The sequence below is a fragment of the Scyliorhinus torazame genome, chromosome 13 (genome assembly GCF_047496885.1).
Source record: "Scyliorhinus torazame isolate Kashiwa2021f chromosome 13, sScyTor2.1, whole genome shotgun sequence".
NCBI classification, from domain to species: Eukaryota; Metazoa; Chordata; class Chondrichthyes; order Carcharhiniformes; family Scyliorhinidae; genus Scyliorhinus; species Scyliorhinus torazame.
The window spans coordinates 32,541,280-32,559,088 of NC_092719.1; the positions used below are offsets into that span (position 1 = coordinate 32,541,280).

Sequence of the window (17,809 nt, forward strand, 5' to 3'; positions counted from 1 at the left end):
GTCCAGGCTATTCGGAAAGTGGAGGAGGCGGTGAGGGAGCGTGAGGACCAGCTCGCCTCGTTGGTGGCCGAAATAAGTGTGATGCGAAAGACTCAAGTGGTGAAAGGAAAAGTCGGAGGACCTGGAGAATCGCTCCCGGAGACAACATTTAAGAATTGTGGAGATGCCTGAAGGCATCGAGGAAGCGGACACTGGCTCTTTTGTAGCCAAGGTGCTGGAGAAGTTGATGGAGGAGGGAGCCTTTGATCGGCCCCTGGAGTTTGACTGAGCGCACAGGGCGCTGATGAGGAAGCCTCAGGTGGAAGAACCGCTGAGGGCATAGGTGGTGTGTCTCCACCAATTCCTGGATAAGGAGAAGATATTGAGATGGGAGAGGCAGTCAGGGAAGCGTACCCGGGAAGGGAACAAAGCTTCGGGTGTGCCAGGACCTGGGCGCGGATCTGGCAAAGAGGAGAGCCGGTTCAATGGGGTGAAGGCTGCCCTCTTTAAAATGGGGCTGAAGTTTGGGATGCTGTACCCGGTCCATCTCTGGGTGACTTAACAGCCGAGAACATTATTTCAGGACACCAAAGGAGGCGATGGAATTGTTGAGAGACAATGGACTGACAGGAGGAGAAGGACATTGAACTGTGAAGGAGGTGTGAGGAGAAATCTGCTTTTTCTGTCTTTTTCGATTGTCGGTTGTCGGAGGAATTTTCTCCCTTGAGATGTTTTGGGTTTGGTGGCAGGATGCTTGGGGAGATCCAAGGGTGAGTGCACCTTTTTTCTTGTTTTCTTGTTGTTTGCTACATGGAGGTATGCAAGCGGGTGGGGAGGGGAATCAGTAGGGGGCCCAGTTGCCTCGGGTGGGGACTGCCAGGCGGGCTAGCTAATGGGAACACAGTGGGAGGTGGCCAGGTGGTTAGCGCAGAAGTGGGGATGGGGTTGCTTTGTTCGGGGGGGGGACTGCTGACAAAGATGTGGCTATTGTGGCACAACAAGTAAAGGAGCGATGACGGTGGGCATCCAAGGGTGGGCCTGGAGGGCCGTGTGACATGGCCCGGGGCTGGCCCAAGAAAGGATATGGTTGATCAGCAGGGGAGGGGGTGGGTGCCCCGTGACCAGGTTGGTCACATGGAATGTGAGCGAGCTAAACGGGCCAGTCAAACGATCGCACGTGTTTGCGCACTTGAGGAGCTTGCCGGCGGTCGTGGCCTTTTTGCAAGAAACACACCTGAAGATCAGGGATCAGACAAGGTTAAGGAAAGGGTGGGTAGGGCAAGTCTTTCATTCGGGGTTGGAGATGAGATAGCGGTGGTTAGAGGAGAGTTTATTTCGGTCCGGGCATACAGGGAGGAGGAACAAGCAGAGACGACAAGGTTAGTGGACAAGATTTTGTGGGTGGACGGGAGGGGAAGAGTGGTCCTGAACCCGGTGGGGGTGAATGGGGTATTTGAGCAGTTCTACAAGAGGCTTTATGAATCAGAGCCCCCGGCCAGGGATAGGCAGCCTTTCCTGGATGGGTTGGAGTTCCCCCAGGTGGAAAAGGAACAGGTGGAGGGGTTGGGGGCCCCCATTGCGCTGGTGGAGGTGTTGGAGAGCATGGGGGCAATGCAGGCAGGGAAGGCCCCGGGCCCGCATGGGTTCCCTGTAGAATTTCATAAGTAGTTTGGGGGAGATCTGGGGCTCTGCAGGTGAGAGCATATAATGAGGTGAGGGAAAAGGGGGAATTCTGAAGATGGATTAAGATCCGGAGCAGTGTGGTCCTACTGTCCAATATCGCTATTAAGTGTGGATGCTAAGTTGCTGGCAAAGATCCTGGCCTTGCATATCAAGGACTGTGTGCCAGGGGTGATAGGGGAAGACTAGACGGGGTTTGTAAGTGGGAGGCAATTGCCGGCGAATATAAGATTATAAAATGTGATAATGATGCCCTTGGAGGGACAGGACGTAGAGGTGGCAGTAGCAATGGACGCAGCAGGCTTTTGGTCGGATGGAGTGAGTTAGGAAGTGGGTAGTGGGTGAGGGGTGGGGCCGGATGGAGGCGACCTCATGCAGAGGAAGGGGTTTAGGGGCATTGTTAGCGGCACCTCTGCCTTTCTCGCTGGCCAGGTACTCCACGAGTCCAGTGGTGGTGGCGGCCTTGCAGGGGGCTGGACAGTGGCGGCAGCATCTAAGGTTGGAAGGTGCCTCGGTGTGGGCACCGATTTGCGACAATCATCGGTTTGCATCGGGGGAGGTGGGGGGCAAGGTTTCGGGGATCGAGCGGTTTGAACCTGTTTGTGAGAGGTAGCTTTGTGAGTTTAGAGGACCTGGAGGAAGAAGATGAGCTGCCCAGCGTGAACAGGTTTAGATACTTACAGGTCCTTTGTGAGGAAGCAGGTGCTGTCCTTACCCGGTTTGCCACCTTTGAGATTGCAGAAGGTGCTCTCAAGGGAAGGAGTGGGTAAAGTTAAGATGTCCGAGATCTATAAGGGGCTAATGGACTGGGAGGGAGCCCCGATAAGGGAAGTTAAACAGAAATGGGAGGCGAAGTTGGTGGGGGTGGGGTGTAGACTCCGGGATGTGGGAGGAGGCCCTGAGGAGGGTGGATACGTCCTCGTCATGTGCAAGGTTCAACTTTATCCAGTTTAAGATAATTCATAAGGTGCACATGACAGTGGCTAAGATGAGCAGGTCTTTTGAGGGGGTAAAGGACAGGTGTCGGCGGTGCACATGGTCCGCGAACCATGTTCGCATGTTTTGGGCATGTCTGAAACTGAAGGGGTTCTGGCAGGGGTTCGCAGACATAATGTCTGAGGTGTTGAGGGTGAAGGTGGTCCTGAGTCCAGAAGTGGCAACATTCGGAGTGTCGGAAAGGAGTCCAGGGGGGCAAGAGAGGCCGATGTTCTGGCCTTTGCCTCCCTGGTAACTCGGAGATGGATTTTGCTGGAGTGGATGGACCCAGAGCCACCGAAACCGGGTGAGTGACCTGGCGGAGTTCCTAAGATTGGAGAAAGTCAAGTTCGTCTTAATAGGGACGGTTGATGAGTCTGCCCGGAGGTGGAAACCATCATCGACTTCTTCAAGGAGAATTGAGGCGTCAGTAGGGGGTGGGAGAATAGGAAGGCAGGATGGGAGGAGGGGAATGGCAGGGGGGTTGGGGTTTTCGTTAGCTAGTTATTCATTATGATGTTCCTGTTTGTTTTTGCTCTTGTTTTTATTTGTATTTACTGTTTATACAAATGCCTTCATAAAAATATATTTTAAAAACATATTAGTGATAAAAGTTGAGTGAGTATTCTGCATGTATTTTTCTTCTGATGTTCACCAAAGTAAAAGAAACAAAGATGAGTAAAGTTCGATAAGTATTCTACATTTTCCCCTAATTATCTTTGTTGGATAGGGAGAAACATTGCAACCAAGAATTAAATGAGTTGAGCAAAGTTCATGTTAGAATGGGTGAATTATACCTTTCCAAAGAAAACAAAGAAATTGAGACCTGAAAGATATTTTTACTTTCCAAACCAACATTCGACAGTAACTACTTTAGTGATAAAGCAGTAAAGTACTGATCTTCATCAGAGCTAACAGGAATGATCATGGATAACATAGTGGATGTCATCTATCTAGATTTCCAAACGGTCTTCAATAAGATGCTACATAATATTCTAATGCATAAGGTCACTATCCCGCACCTGTAAAAAAAATTAGTTAAGCCATCAGCACCTCGCGAAGGTCATGGTCCAGGATATTGCCATACTGGCAATTATCACCAGACATTGCGATAAAGGAGGTGGTTGGTACGTTTCACAAATCTAGCCTCCACAATAACCTGCAATCTGTCGTTTGACGCTGAAATCAACTCATTGGTTGCAAAAGCTGTAGTTGTTATCTCCAAGCTGAGTACGAAAGTGAGGCAAAAGGGGGCATTATTGACGGCACCTCTGCCATTCTCGCCAGCTCAGTACTCCACAAGCCCGGTAGCAGTGGCAGCCCTGAGGGTATGGGGACAGTGAAAGCAGCATATGGGATTAGAGGGGGCATCGGTGTGGGCGCCGATATGTGGTAGTCACCAGTTCGCTCCGGGGGGGCTGGACGGGGGGTTTTGGAGGTGGATGCGGGCAGGGATCGAGAGATTTGGGGATCTCATTATTGATGAGGGGTTCCCGAACCTGGAGAAGGAGTTTGAGTTGCCAGGGGGAATGGGTTCCGTACCTACAGGTGAGGGATTTTGTGCGGAGGCAGGTCTCGACCTTCCCGCACCTGCCGCCCAGGGACTACAGGATAAGGTGGTGTCGAGAACAGGAGTAGGAGCGGGAAGATCTCAGAGATCTATAAGGAACTGATGGAGTGGAAGGGGGCCCCGATAGAGGAGGTGAAGAGAAAGTGGGAAGAAGAGCTGGGTGGGGAGTTGGAGACCAGGTTATGGGAGGAGGTTCTGAGGAGAGTTAATGCATCCTTGACGTGCGCCAGGCACAGCCTGATACAATTTAAGGTGGTCCACAGGGCACACATGACTGTGGCCCGGATGAGCAGGTTCTTTAGGGAAGTGGAGGATAGGTGTGGGCGCTGTCCGGTGGGGGTCCTGCGAACCATGTCCATATATTTTGGGCATGTCCAAGGCTGAGGGGTTTCTGGCAGGGGTTTGCTGATGTCATGTCAGAGGTATTACAAATGAGGTTGATGCCGAATCCAGAGGTGGCAATCTTCGGGGTGTCGGAAGACCCTGGAGCCCAGGGGGCAAGAAAGACCGACATCCTGGCCTTTGCCTTCCTGGTGGCCTGGAGACGGATCCTACTCGGGTGGAGGGACTCGGAGCCCCCGAAGTCGGGGGTGTGGGTTAGCGACATGGCGGGGTTTCTCAGACTCGAAAAAATGTAATTTGCCTTGAGTGTTTGTTGGGTATATTATTGTGGTTTTGTTTTTATTGAAATTTGATGATTTAAATTGTTAAAATTATAAATGCCTCAATAAAATATTTTCTAAAAGAAAAGAAAGTGAGTATAAACAGCAATCAGATGAAGAATGAGTCTACCTAACAGGTGTCCTCAAGCACACTCATGTACAGTGGAGACCTGGGTGACAAATGTTAGGCAGGAGAAAGGGCTGAACAGTTTACATGTTCTCTTGGCAGGACAAGGTCACCAACTCATAGGTCCATCGGCATACACTCATTGCAAAGCCAATGACATTTATGCTGACTTGACCATATTCATCAAATGGCTTACAGCTATATATTCAAAGATCTTCTGGTGAACTGGTCATTAGTTAATAATCTCTTGAACACCCACTCCATTACAGGATCACCTACAAGCAAGATATGAAGATAGCAGACATTGTCACAGACATCTGGGAAACAGGTTCTGGCAGCCAATGTCTCTGGAGGCTGACTGGGAGGGCATTGGAAGAGAAACATTGGCAAGCAGAAATAAAAAGCTTAGCTGGCTTAGAGCGCCAAGACAAAATAAGAGGCCAGTGAATCGTGACCTTCTCAGCCCACTGTCTTCCTCTGCAGAAAATACAGCAGAGACTGCCATGCCAGAGTGGGGCGCCAGAGTCGCATCACGTGATGCTTAACAGTCAATTACTATGGCGCAAAACATCTTCTTGCGAGGCAGAGGACTGCTATCAAGGTCACTGCATGCTGAGTCAAGGGATAAATGGGAAAACGATTAGTTAGCTTATTGTGAGATGCAGTGTTGCTATTCACAGCAGTGGAAGGTGGAAAGTACAGTCCCACAAAGCCTAGCTTTGACAAAGAGTCATCCGCACTCAAAACTTTAGCTCTTTTCTCTCCCTACAGATGCTGCTGGACCTGCTGAGATTTTCCAGCATTTTCTCTTTGCTCTCAATCTCCTTTGTGCCAAGGAGAACAAACCCAGTTTCTCCAACCTCATCCTGTGGCTAAAATCCATTACCCCTGGAACTATTCTGGTAAACCTTCTCTGCATCCATGTCGTAAAAAGAAGAATTTTAATGTGATTCAGGAGCCAAAGGTTCACTGTGTACCAAATCACTGAAGTACTGACACAGGATAAAGCCAGAAGAAAGATAACCCAATCTCAAGAATTTATTTCCAGAGGAATAGAACTGAAAAGTAAGTTTGCTAAACGTGTAATGAAACTTGGAATTTGGTTCTGGCAGCCACATTATAAAAAGGATACAGTTGCAGTGGGAAGGGTGCAATAAAGATTTACAAGGATAATATCAGAAACAAAAGGTCACACCACAAGGAAAAGATTTTTCCCTTGAACAGAAAAGACTGAGGGAGTCAAACTAATAAAGGTCTTTAAAGGTTTTGCCAAAGCAGACACAGAAAAAGTATTCCAATTGCAGGGAAGAGCAAAACTAAAGACCATCAATAAAAGATAGTCGCCAAGCAATTAAATAGGGAATGCAGAAGAAACAACTTTACCTCGAGAGTGGCGAGATGTGAACTCAATATCACAGGGAGTGGTTAAGGCAAACAGTATAGATGCATTTAAAGAGATGCTAGATAAGCTTGCAAGGGAAAAAGGAACAGAGGGCTATGCTGATAGTTAAATGAGGAAGACAATACTGTTGGGGATTGGTTGGGGAAAGTGGGGTGTTTAATACAAGTCTGTTTTACCTGTAATAACCAGAAGAAGTGTCATAAATGTTTCAGCACAATCTGGAGCTTTCATCTCATCTACATCAGCGATATCTTTATACTGGGATACCCATGCAGCTTCTGAAGATAAGACCGAGTCCATCTTTTCTAAAGCAACTGGAATACACGAATGTAGGATGTAATTTATATCTTCATGAGTCAGCACTGAATGCCTATAAATTGATGTTCATTTTTAAAGAACAGAAACATATGCGTCCATAATTTATCACGTTACACCTCTATCTAATATCTAAAATATTATTTATTCAACAGGATTAATAAGCAACAGTGAGTCAATTATTTATTTTATATACTCCCCACTATCAATATCCTGGGGGTTACCATTAACCAGAAACTGAACTGGACAAGCCATATAAAATACTGTGGCTACAAGAGCAGGTCAAAGGCCAGGAATCCTGTGGCGAATAACTCACTTCCCAATTCCCCAAAGCCTGTCCACCCATCTATAGGACACAAGTCAGGAGTGTGATGAAATACTCTCCACTTACCAGAATGAGTGCAACTCCAACAGCACTCAAGAAGCTCAACGCCATCCAGGAAAAAGCAGCCCGCGTGATTTCTGCCCCTTCCACAAACATTCAAACCCTCCACCACTACCGAACAGTGGCAGCCGTGTGCACTATCTACAGGATGCACTTCAGGAACTCACCAAGGTTCCTTAGGCAGCACCTTCCAAACTCCCGACCACTACCATCTAGAAGGACAAGAGTAGCAGATACTTGGGAACACCACCACCTGGAGGTTCCCCTCCAAGTCACTCACCACCCTGAGTCAAAATCCTGGAACTCCCTCCCTAACAGCACTGTGGGTGTACCTAAATCTCAGGGACAGTTAAACAAGACAGTTCATGCAGCACGGTGGCACAGTGGATAGCACTGCTGCCTCACGGCGCCGAGGTCCCAGGTTCGATCCCGGCTCTGGGTCACTGTCCGTGTGGAGTTTGCACATTCACCCCATGTTTGCGTGGGTTTTGCCCCCACAAGCCAAAAGATGTGCAGGTTAGGTGGATTGGCCATGACAAATTGCCCCTTAATTGGAAAAAGTGAATTGGGTACTCTAAATTTATTTTAAAAAAACAAGACAGCTCACCACCACTTTCTCAAGGGCAACTAAGGTAGGCAATAACTGCTGGTCTAGCCAGTGATATTCACATCCCATCAATGAATAAAAATTAAATACTCATACGCATATTAAATTGTACTGGTTCTGTGCCAAAGGAAAATGAGTTCCAAAAGAATTACTCTTCTATTACGGCCTACTGTTTTAGATATCTAAGTTCCATTTGTGCTTACATTTTCTTTCCACTGTCAACCATTTCTGAAAGCAGGTCTCTTCTGAAAGGATGTGCATACAGCTTGGGAAGTTGTTGGGATAGCCATAGGCACTATGTAGTTCTTTCTCAAACAGCAATATTTCATCGACCATGTGGCAAAACAGGCTATCATCATAGAGGAGCCTGGGAATATCAGCAGACATCTTCTCCAAAACCAGCATTACCAGACCCCGTGAGAACTCCAGCTAAACAACACGGGCAGGTGGAAACATGTTACTGGAACAGATCAACTAAACACTGCCAAGTTTCATTATAAGCTTTCGTGAGGAGTAAGGTATGATCTGATAATATGCTCTAAGATTGCACACCTTAATTTTTGGATACAAACCATAACAAGATATACCATATTTGCAGTTGTGAAGAAAATATTATACAGCAATGTGTAAATAGTGTGCGAAAATTAAAAAGGTGACTGTTGTGAAATGCTCCAATTCAGCTATCCCATCTTTTCTGATCTTAATTTTAAACTTTCAGTTACTGACTTTACTATCAAGGAATCAATTATTGAAGATCAGTTCAAATTCTTCCACATATTCAAGTAAATTCTGTACAGTAATATTAACTGTGCAGGATTTCATACTCTGTGTAACTTTCAAAAAAATTATTCTAATCTTCCTGTTCATGAAACCTGCACATCAGATTTGTCAAGGACATTGATGAGAGAACTAAATATGTTTATAAACAACTTTTTATTAAAATAATATTCCTAAAAAGGTATACAACATTATTTTATACGACTTCTTTTAAAAGCATATATTTTTGAATAGAATTATATGGAAACTTGCCTTGGCATCCAAAGAAGAGTCTGTTTTATCTATGATGAGCTGAATTTTCTCTTCAAAAAACTTAATATGGTTTCCAATCCACATTAGCACTTGTGTCAGGTACCACTCTGGCTATAAAATAAAACAAAATGAACACATCTGTTACTCACTCCATCATTTAAAATAGTTAATGTGCATATTGTATCTTAATCTGCCTTTTAGAATGTTATGGCTAGCAGTTCAAAAACAAGCAGCATCAGTTCACATTAGAGGTACAAGCAAAAAGTATATGCCTACCTTGTTCTTTAAGATAGATCTTAGTGAAAACTCCTAATTTTTCAGTTCATACGGCCATAATGGGCTGAATAGCCTCTATTTTGAGTGTGTGTGGGGGGGGGGAGATTTTCCAGCCATTCTCGCCAGTGGACGTTCCCTTTGATGGCAAAGCCCTGCTGCGGGTTTGCCGGTGACAGCGGTGGCCAATTTTATCTTTAGTTTCCTCACAAAGCATAAATAATTTCCATATTAAGTGCAAAAATATTTTTCTTCCTCTAAAATCTTAGATTCGATAAGTTCCTTCCCATTGGGCAGCATGGTAGCACAAGTGGATAGCACTGTGGCATCACAGTGCCAGGATCCCAGGTTCAATTTCCCGCTGGGTCACTGTCTGTGCGGAGTCTGCATGTTCTCCCAGAGTCTGCGTGGGTTTCCTCCGGGTGCTCTGGTTTCCTCCCACAGTTCAAAGACATGCAGGTTAGGTGGATTGGCCATGCTAAATTGTCCTTAGTGACCAAAAAGGTTAGGTGGAGTTATTGGGTTACGGGGATGGGGTGGAAGTGGGTCGGTGCAGGCTCAATGGGCCGAATGGCCTCCTTCTGCATGTACGTTCTATTGCATTCTGTTAATATTCACACACTTTTGACCTCTTATGATAATAACCAGATTTGAGCTTCTTATGAAATTCCTTTAGACTGATGTATGAAAGACATCTCTCAAGAATTAAATCCGACTGATCCCAAAGGTGTGGCATCTTGAAATTTGGTGTCTATGCAACACAATCTGGAAGTATGGAGAACCTTGCAAGGATGCAGCAGAAAGTCTCAGGAAGATATCTTTTGGCTGAAAATCCATTAAATCATTATCATTATACCAATTGACTAAGCAAGCTTATTTCTATATTTATGTATGCATATATTCATACATACACATAAGAATCTACTTTAATGGAAGACAGCACTGACGGACAGTAGCAGCAATGTGCACCATTTACAACATGCACCGCAGCCACTCACCAAGGCTCCTTTGACAGCATTTTGTAAACCCGCAGCCGTTACCACCTAAAAGGACAAGGGCAAGAGATGCTTTGGAACACCATAGCATGCAAGTTCCCCTCCAAGCCACATGCCATCTAACTTGGAACTACATCACCAATCCTTCACCTTCATTCGATCAAAATCCTGGAACTCCTTTCCTAACAGCACTGTGAGTTCACCTACACCACATGGACTGCAGCGCTTCAAGGCAGCGGCTCACCACCACCTTCTCAAGGACAATTACAAATTGGGTATAAATGCTGGCCTAGATAGCAATATCCATATCCCATGAATGAATAAAAAAAGACAGCTGGACTTCACGATCAGCGCTCACTATTATTATTGGAGCAAAGTTGGCGCAGTTAAATGTGGAAATCTTGAAGCTGTGTTCGATTTTCCCTGCTCCCTACAAGTTTCACTAAACCAGTACCTTGTTGACAAGATTTAGCATTCAAATTCATAATGGTTAGAAGTTATTGTACTTATCCACTATCTTCCCACCTAAATATGCCAGAAAAGGCTAGGGCTTGTGCATTTACTTGAAAATAATTTTCTTAAGGCAAGATAAGCCTAATTTTTAAAAAAAATGTATTTACGGGATATGAGCATCACTGGTTAGGCCAGCATTCATTGCCCATCAGAAGGTGGTAGTGAATTGCCTCCCTTTTTTTAAGAAAATATTTTATTGAAGCATTTGTAATTTTCAGTTTAACACATTAACATCTCTTAAACAACTGCGTGGGCCGACACACGTAAAGAAAGAAAAAAAACACAACCTACAGAACACCCCCTACTCCCCACGCTCTAATCCCTAGCTGCCCGTAAACTATATTCTCTGTCCCGTTGTAACATTGCCATGCCTCCTGTTTTCCTTTCCCCACCCCCACCCCCCCCTTACTGCTGAAGTTCAATTTTCCTAGAAGTAGTCTATGAACGGCTGCCATCTCAGGGCGAACCCTTGAGTTGATCCTCTCAAAGCGAATTAAATTTTCTCCAGACTGAGAAACCCTGCCATATTGCTGACCCACACTCCTGACTTCGGGGTCTCCGAGTCCCTCCATCCCAGCAAAATCCGTCTCCGGGCCACCAGAGAGGAGAAGGCCAGGTCAGTTGCCTCCTTAAATCGCTGCAGTTCCTGAGGTGTAGGTATACCCACTGCCAAACAATCTCTTTGGGCTATATCATTTAAATTTATAAGTGTTAAGTTTCATTCACTTAAATTTTGGAGATTTTTTAAGAAATCTAATGTTAAAATGCTTTACGTGCTCTTGTCTCTTTTCTTTCAACCTGATCTTTTCCCCGCTTTATTTTGGTTTCTGGTCACGATTTTGCATTGTATTAAATATTCTGACTAATAGTTTCTAGTTGAGACTGTGTGTCTCGGTGAGGATTCTTTTATCTAATCAGCTGAATTGTCATGCTGTTGCTTGCCTTGCTCACACATGCTGCAGATACTGTGCAGAGGGTGCCACTGTAAAGGATCTCTAAATACCATAAATTGCTGCTCAAAGCCCTTGAAGAGTCAGGGACGGGCCAGGCGGTAGGGGTGCTGCAAGTATAACAAATGGCGGGTGGCATTTCTTTGTTGCTAACTGCAAAATCCAGACCATTATCTCTTTGAGGCAAATATACATGGTTTGATTGAGTTCACAAAATGAAACAAAAATACAGTAAACGTCAAAATTGTTTCTATCTTTAAACATTTCAATGAAAAGCCTCAGGAAAAAAATAAATGGAATACAGTAGAGTACACAGAGTATCCTTGTACAATAATCATCCAAAGTTAATGTACAGGTACAGCAACTAATTAGGAAGGCAATGGAATGTTGGCCATTATCATAGAATTATCATAAAATGTACAGTGCAGGAGGCCATTTGGCCCACTGAGTCTGCACCAGCTCTTGGAAAGAGCACCCTACATTTTTTTTAAATGTAAGAGTACCCAATTATTTATTTTTCTAATTAAGGGGCAATTTAGCATGACCAATCCACCTAAACTGTCCATCTTTGGGTTGTGGGGGTGAAACCCATGCAGACACGGGGAGAATAAGAACAAAGAAAAGTACAGCATAGGAACAGGCCCTTCGGTCCTCCAAGCCTGCGCCACACTACCAGAAGGATGTGGAAGCTTTGGAGAGGGTGCAGAAGAGATTTACCAGGATGCTGCCTGGTATGGAGGGGATTAGATATGAGGAGAGGTTGAATAAACTTGGTTTGTTCTCACTGGAACGAAAGAGGTTGAGGGGCGACCTGATAGAGGTCTACAAAATTCTGAGGGGCATAGTCAGAGACTTTTCCCCAGGGTAGAGGGATCAATTACTAGGGGGTATAGGTTTATGATGCGAGAGGCAAGGTTTAGAGATGTACGAGGTACATCTCATGCTGCCCGTCTAAACTAAAATCTTCTACACTTCCGGGGTCCGCATCCCTCTATTCCCAATCTATCCCCTTAAACGTCACTATCGTCCCTGCTTCCACCACCTCCTCTGGCAGCGAGTTCCAGGCATCCATTACCCTCTGTGTAAAAAAACTTACCTCGTACATCTCCTCTAAACCTTGCACCTCACACCTTAAACCTATACCCCCTAGTAATTGACCCCTCTACCCTGGGAAAAAGTCTCCGACTATCCACTCTGACTATGCCCTTCATAATTTTGTAGACCTCTATCAGGTCGCCCCTCAACCTCCTTCGTTCCAGTGAGAACAAACCAAGTTTAAGGGGCATCTTGACAAATACATGAATAGGATGGGAATAGAGGGATACGGACCTCGGAAGTGTAGAAGATTTTAGTTTAGACGGGCAGCATGAGATGTACCTCGTACATCTCCTCTAAACCTTGCCCCTCGCATCTTAAACCTATACCCCCTAGTAATTGACCCCTCTACCCTGGGAAAAAGTCTCTGACTATGCCCCTCATAATTTTGTAGACCTCTATCAGGTCGCCCCTCAACCTCTTTCATTCCAGTGAGAACAAACCAAGTTTATTCAACCTCTCCTCATAGCTAATGCCTTCCATACAAAGCAGCATCCTGGTAAATCTCTTCTGCACCCTCTCCAAAGCTTCCACATCCTTCTGGTAGTGTGGCGACCAGAATTGAACACTATACTCTAAGTGTGCCCTAACTAAGGTTCTATACAGCTGCAACATGACTTGCCAATTTCTTTTTTTTTTTTAATTATATTTTATTAAAGTTTTTCGATCAACCAAGAATTTTCCATTTTTACAACTTTGTAACAGTATATACATTGATCGTTTTTAAAATAATATATTAACTAACGGCAAGTGCCAACACAAATAAAAAACAAAAGAAATAGTAACATTGAGAAGATAAATATGAACAACAATTATGTAACAACACACAAAAACCCCCAAAGACCCAAATGCACCCCCCCCCCCTCCCCCCTGGGTTGCTGCTGTTGTCTTTCCTATTTTCCCTTATCGTTCTGCGAGATAGTCGAGGAACGGTTGCCACCGCCTGGTGAACCCGAGCCGAACCTCTTAGTGCGTACTTTATCCGCTCCAATTTTATAAACCCTGCCATGTCGTTTATCCAGGCCTCCACGCCCGGGGGTTTAGCTTCTTTCCACATAAGTAGAATCCTTTGCCGGGCTACTAGGGACGCAAAGGCCAAAACATCGGCCTCTCGCGCCTCCTGCACTCCCGGCTCATCTGCAACCCCGAATATAGCCAACCCCCAGCTTGGTTCGACCCGGACCCCCACCACCTTTGAAATCACTTTTGCCACATCCACCCAGAACCTGTGCAATACCGGACATGACCAAAACATGTGGGTGTGGTTCGCAGGGCTTCCCGTGCACCTCCCGCACCTATCCTCCACCCCAAAAACCTGCTCAATCTTGCTCCCGTCATATGCGCCCTGTGTAGTACCTTGAATTGGATCAGGCTGAGTCTGGCACACGAGGACGAGGAATTTACCCTACTTAGGGCATCTGCCCACAGCCCCGCCTCAATCTCTTCCCCCAGCTCCTCCTCCCATTTTCCTTTCAGTTCCTCTATCATCGTCTCCCCCTCGTCTCTCATTTCCCTGTATATATCGGACACCTTACCGTCACCCACCCATGCCCCCGAAATCACTATGTCCTGGATCCCTTGCGCCGGGAGCTGCGGAAATTCCCTTATCTGTTGCCTCACAAATGCCCTCACTTGCATATAACGAAATGCATTCCCAGGTGGCAACCCGTATTTTGTACCTTAGTTCTCCCAGACTCGCGAACGTCCCGTCCAAGAACAAGTCCTTCAGTTTCGCAATTCCTGCTCGCTGCCAAGATTGAAATCCCCCGTCTATCCTTCCCGGGACGAACCTGTGGTTGTTCCTTATCGGGGACCACACTGAGGCCCCCGTCACTCCCCTATGTCGTCTCCACTGCCCCCAAATCTTCAGAGTCGCCACCACCACTGTGTTTGTGGTGTACCTTTTCGGGGAGAACGGCAGCGGCGCCGTTGCCAGTGCTTTTAAGCTAGTTCCCCTACAGGACGCCATCTCCAGCCTTTTCCACGCTGCTCCTTCTTCTTCCCTCATCCACTTACATATCATAGACACGTTAGCGGCCCAATAATAATCACTCTGACTGGGCAGTGCCAATCCCCCTCTATCTCTACTGCGCTGCAGGAACCCCCTCTTTACCCTTGGGGTCTTTCCGGCCCACACAAAGCTCATGATGCTCCTGTCCACCTTCTTAAAAAAGGTCTTTGTCATTTCGGACCACGCTCCACATTGGGTAGACCTGGAGGTAGGAGAGGAAAAAGAACAGCACCCACTCTGGAGAATGGATATGGGCTTATTGGCGGATGAGGGGGTATGTTTAAGGGTGAGGGGGTGTATCGAAAGGTACTTGGAGCTTAATGACAATGGAGAGGTTCAGGTGGGAGTGGTCTGGGAGGCGTTGAAGGCGGTGGTCAGAGGGGAACTGATATCCATAAGGGCACATAAAGGGAAGCAAGAGGGTAAAGAAAGGGAGCGATTGTTGAAAGAACTTTTGAGGGTGGACAGGCAATATGCGGAGGCACCGGAGGAGGGACTGTACAGGGAAACACAAAGTTTACACATTGAATTTGACCTGCTGACCACGGGTAAGGCAGAGGCACAGTGGAGGAGGGCACAGGGTGTACAGTATGAGTATGGAGAGAAGGCGAGTCGGCTACTGACCCACCAATTGAGGAAGAGGGGAGCAGCGAGGGAGATAGGTGGGGTGAGAGATGAGGAGAGAGAGATGGAACGGGGAGCGGAGAGAGTGAACGGGGTGTTCAAGGCATTCTATGAGAGGTTATATAAGGCTCAGCCCCCGGAAGGGAAGGAGGGAATGATGTGTTTCCTGGATCAGCTGGAATTCCCGAAGGTGGAGGAGCAGGAGAGGGCGGGACTGGGAGCACAGATTGAGATGAAGGAGGTGGTAAAAGGGATTGGGAGCATGCAGGCGGGGAAGGCCCCGGGACCGGACGGATTCCCGGTGGAATTTTATAGGAAATATATGGACCTACTGACCCCGCTTTTGTGGAGAACCTTTAATGAGGCCAGGGAAAGGGGGCAGTTGCCCCCGACTATGTCGGAGGCGACGATATCGTTCCTTTTGAAGAAGGAAAAAGACCCGCTGCAGTGTGGGTCCTACAGGTCCATTTCCCTTTTAAATGTAGATGCTAAGCTCCTGGCCAAGGTGATGGCGACAAGGATAGAGGACTGTGTCCCGGGGGTGGTCCACGAGGATCAAACTGGGTTCGTTAAGGGGAGACAGCTGAACACGAACATACGGAGGTTGCTAGGGGTAATGATGATGCCCCCACCAGAGGGGGAGGCGGAGATAGTGATGGCGATGGACGCCGAGAAAGCATTCGACAGAGTGGAGTGGGATTATCTGTGGGAGGTGCTGAGGAGATTTGGTTTTGGAGAAGGGTTTATTGGATGGGTACAGCTGCTGTATAGGGCCCCGGTGGCGAGTGTGGTCACGAACAGGCAGAGGTCTGACTACTTCCGTCTTCATAGAGGGACGAGGCAGGGGTGTCCCCTGTCTCCGTTACTGTTTGCATTGGCGATTGAGCCCCTGGCCATAGCACTGAGGGGCTCCAGGAAGTGGAGGGGAGTACTCAGGGGAGGAGAAGAACACCGGGTATCTTTGTATGCAGATGATTTATTGCTGTATGTTGCGGACCCAGTGGAGGGGATGCCTGAGATAATGCAGACACTCAGGGAGTTTGGGGAATTTGCGGGGTACAAATTGAATATGGGGAAGAGTGAGTTGTTTGTGGTGCATCTGGGGGAGCAGAGCAGGGGAATAGATGATTTACCGCTGAGGAAGGTAACAAGAGATTTCCGGTACTTAGGGATTCAGATAGCCAGGAGTTGGGGAACCTTACATAGGCTTAATTTAACAAGATTGGTGGAACAGATGGAGGAGGATTTTAAGAGATGGGACATGGTGCCCCTGTCACTGGTGGGTAGGGTACAGGCGGTCAAAATGGTAGTCCTCCCGAGATTCCTTTTTGTGTTTCAGTGCCTTCCGGTGATGGTCACAAAGGCTTTTTTCAAGAAAATTGAGAAAAGTGTCATGAGTTTTGTGTGGGCCGGGAAGACCCCGAGAGTGAGGAGGGGGTTCTTGCAGCGTAGCAGGGATGGGGGGGGCTGGCACTACCGAGCCTAAGTGAATACTACTGGCCGCCATTATCTCAATGGTGTGTAAGTGGATGGGAGAAGGGGAGGGAGCGGCGTGGAAGAGATTGGAGATGGCGTCCTGCAAAGGAACCAGCCTACAAGCACTGGTGACGGCGCTGTTGCCGTTCTCCCCGAAGAAATACACCACAAGTCCAGTGGTGGTGGCAACGCTAAAGATTTGGGGGCAGTGGAGACGATATAGGGGAAGGACGGGAGCCTCGGAGCGGTCCCCGATAAGAAATAATCATAGGTTTGTCCCGGGGAGAATAGATGGGGGATTTGGAGCATGGCAGAGAGCTGGGGTTGTGCAACTGAGAGATCTGCTCGTAGACGGGACGTTTGCGAGTCTGGGAGCGCTGACGGAAAAATATGGGTTGCCCCAAGGGAATGCATTTCGGTACATGCAACTGAGGGCTTTTGCGAGGCAACAGGTGAGGGAATTCCCGCAGCTCCCGACGCAGGAGATTCAAGATAGAGTGATCTCAGGGACATGGGTGGGGGATGGTAGGGTGTCGGATATATACAGGGAAATGAGGGACGAGGGGGAGATCATGGTGGATGAGCTGAAGTGGAAATGGGAAGAAGAGCTGGGGGAAGAGATTGAGGAGGGGCTGTGGGCTGATGCCCTACGTAGGGTAAACGCGTCGTCCTCGTGCGCCAGGCTAAGCCTGATACAATTCAAGGTTTTGCACAGGGCGCATATGACCGGAGCAAGGCTCAGTAAATTTTTCGGGGTAGAGGATAGGTGTGGGAGATGTTCGAGAAGCCCAGCAAACCACACCCACATGTTTTGGTCATGCCCAACTGCAGGGGTTCTGGGTGTGGGTGGCAAAGGTGCTATCAAAGGTGGTGGGGGTCGGGGTCGAGCCAGGCTGGGGGTTGGGTATATTCGGGGTTGCAGAAGAGCCGGGAGTGCAGGAGGCGAAAGAGGCTGATGTCTTGGCCTTTGCGTCCCTAGTAGCCCGGCGAAGGGTATTGCTTATGTGGAAGGAAGCCAAACCCCCGGGCGTGGAGACCTGGATAAATGACATGGCAGGGTTTATAAAACTAGAACGGATAAAGTTCTAAGGGGTTCGGCTCAAGGGTTCACCAGGCGGTGGCAACCGTTCATTGACTACCT

General features: G+C 47.3%; 1 protein-coding gene across 4 annotated transcripts in view; it reads right to left on the reverse strand.

Moving 5' to 3' along the window:
- The window catches only part of rint1 (RAD50 interactor 1), an 82,381-nt gene that overhangs the window by 28,321 nt on the left and 36,251 nt on the right, over window positions 1-17,809 (reverse strand). For all 4 annotated transcript variants that reach the window (XM_072471282.1, XM_072471281.1, XM_072471284.1 and 1 more), the window contains 3 exons: window positions 8,732-8,842; window positions 7,906-8,131; window positions 6,572-6,709 (listed from right to left, as the gene is read on the reverse strand). In XM_072471282.1, the coding sequence (XP_072327383.1) occupies window positions 6,572-6,709; window positions 7,906-8,131; window positions 8,732-8,842 (475 nt within the window). The remainder of the gene's footprint in view (window positions 1-6,571; window positions 6,710-7,905; window positions 8,132-8,731; window positions 8,843-17,809) is intronic.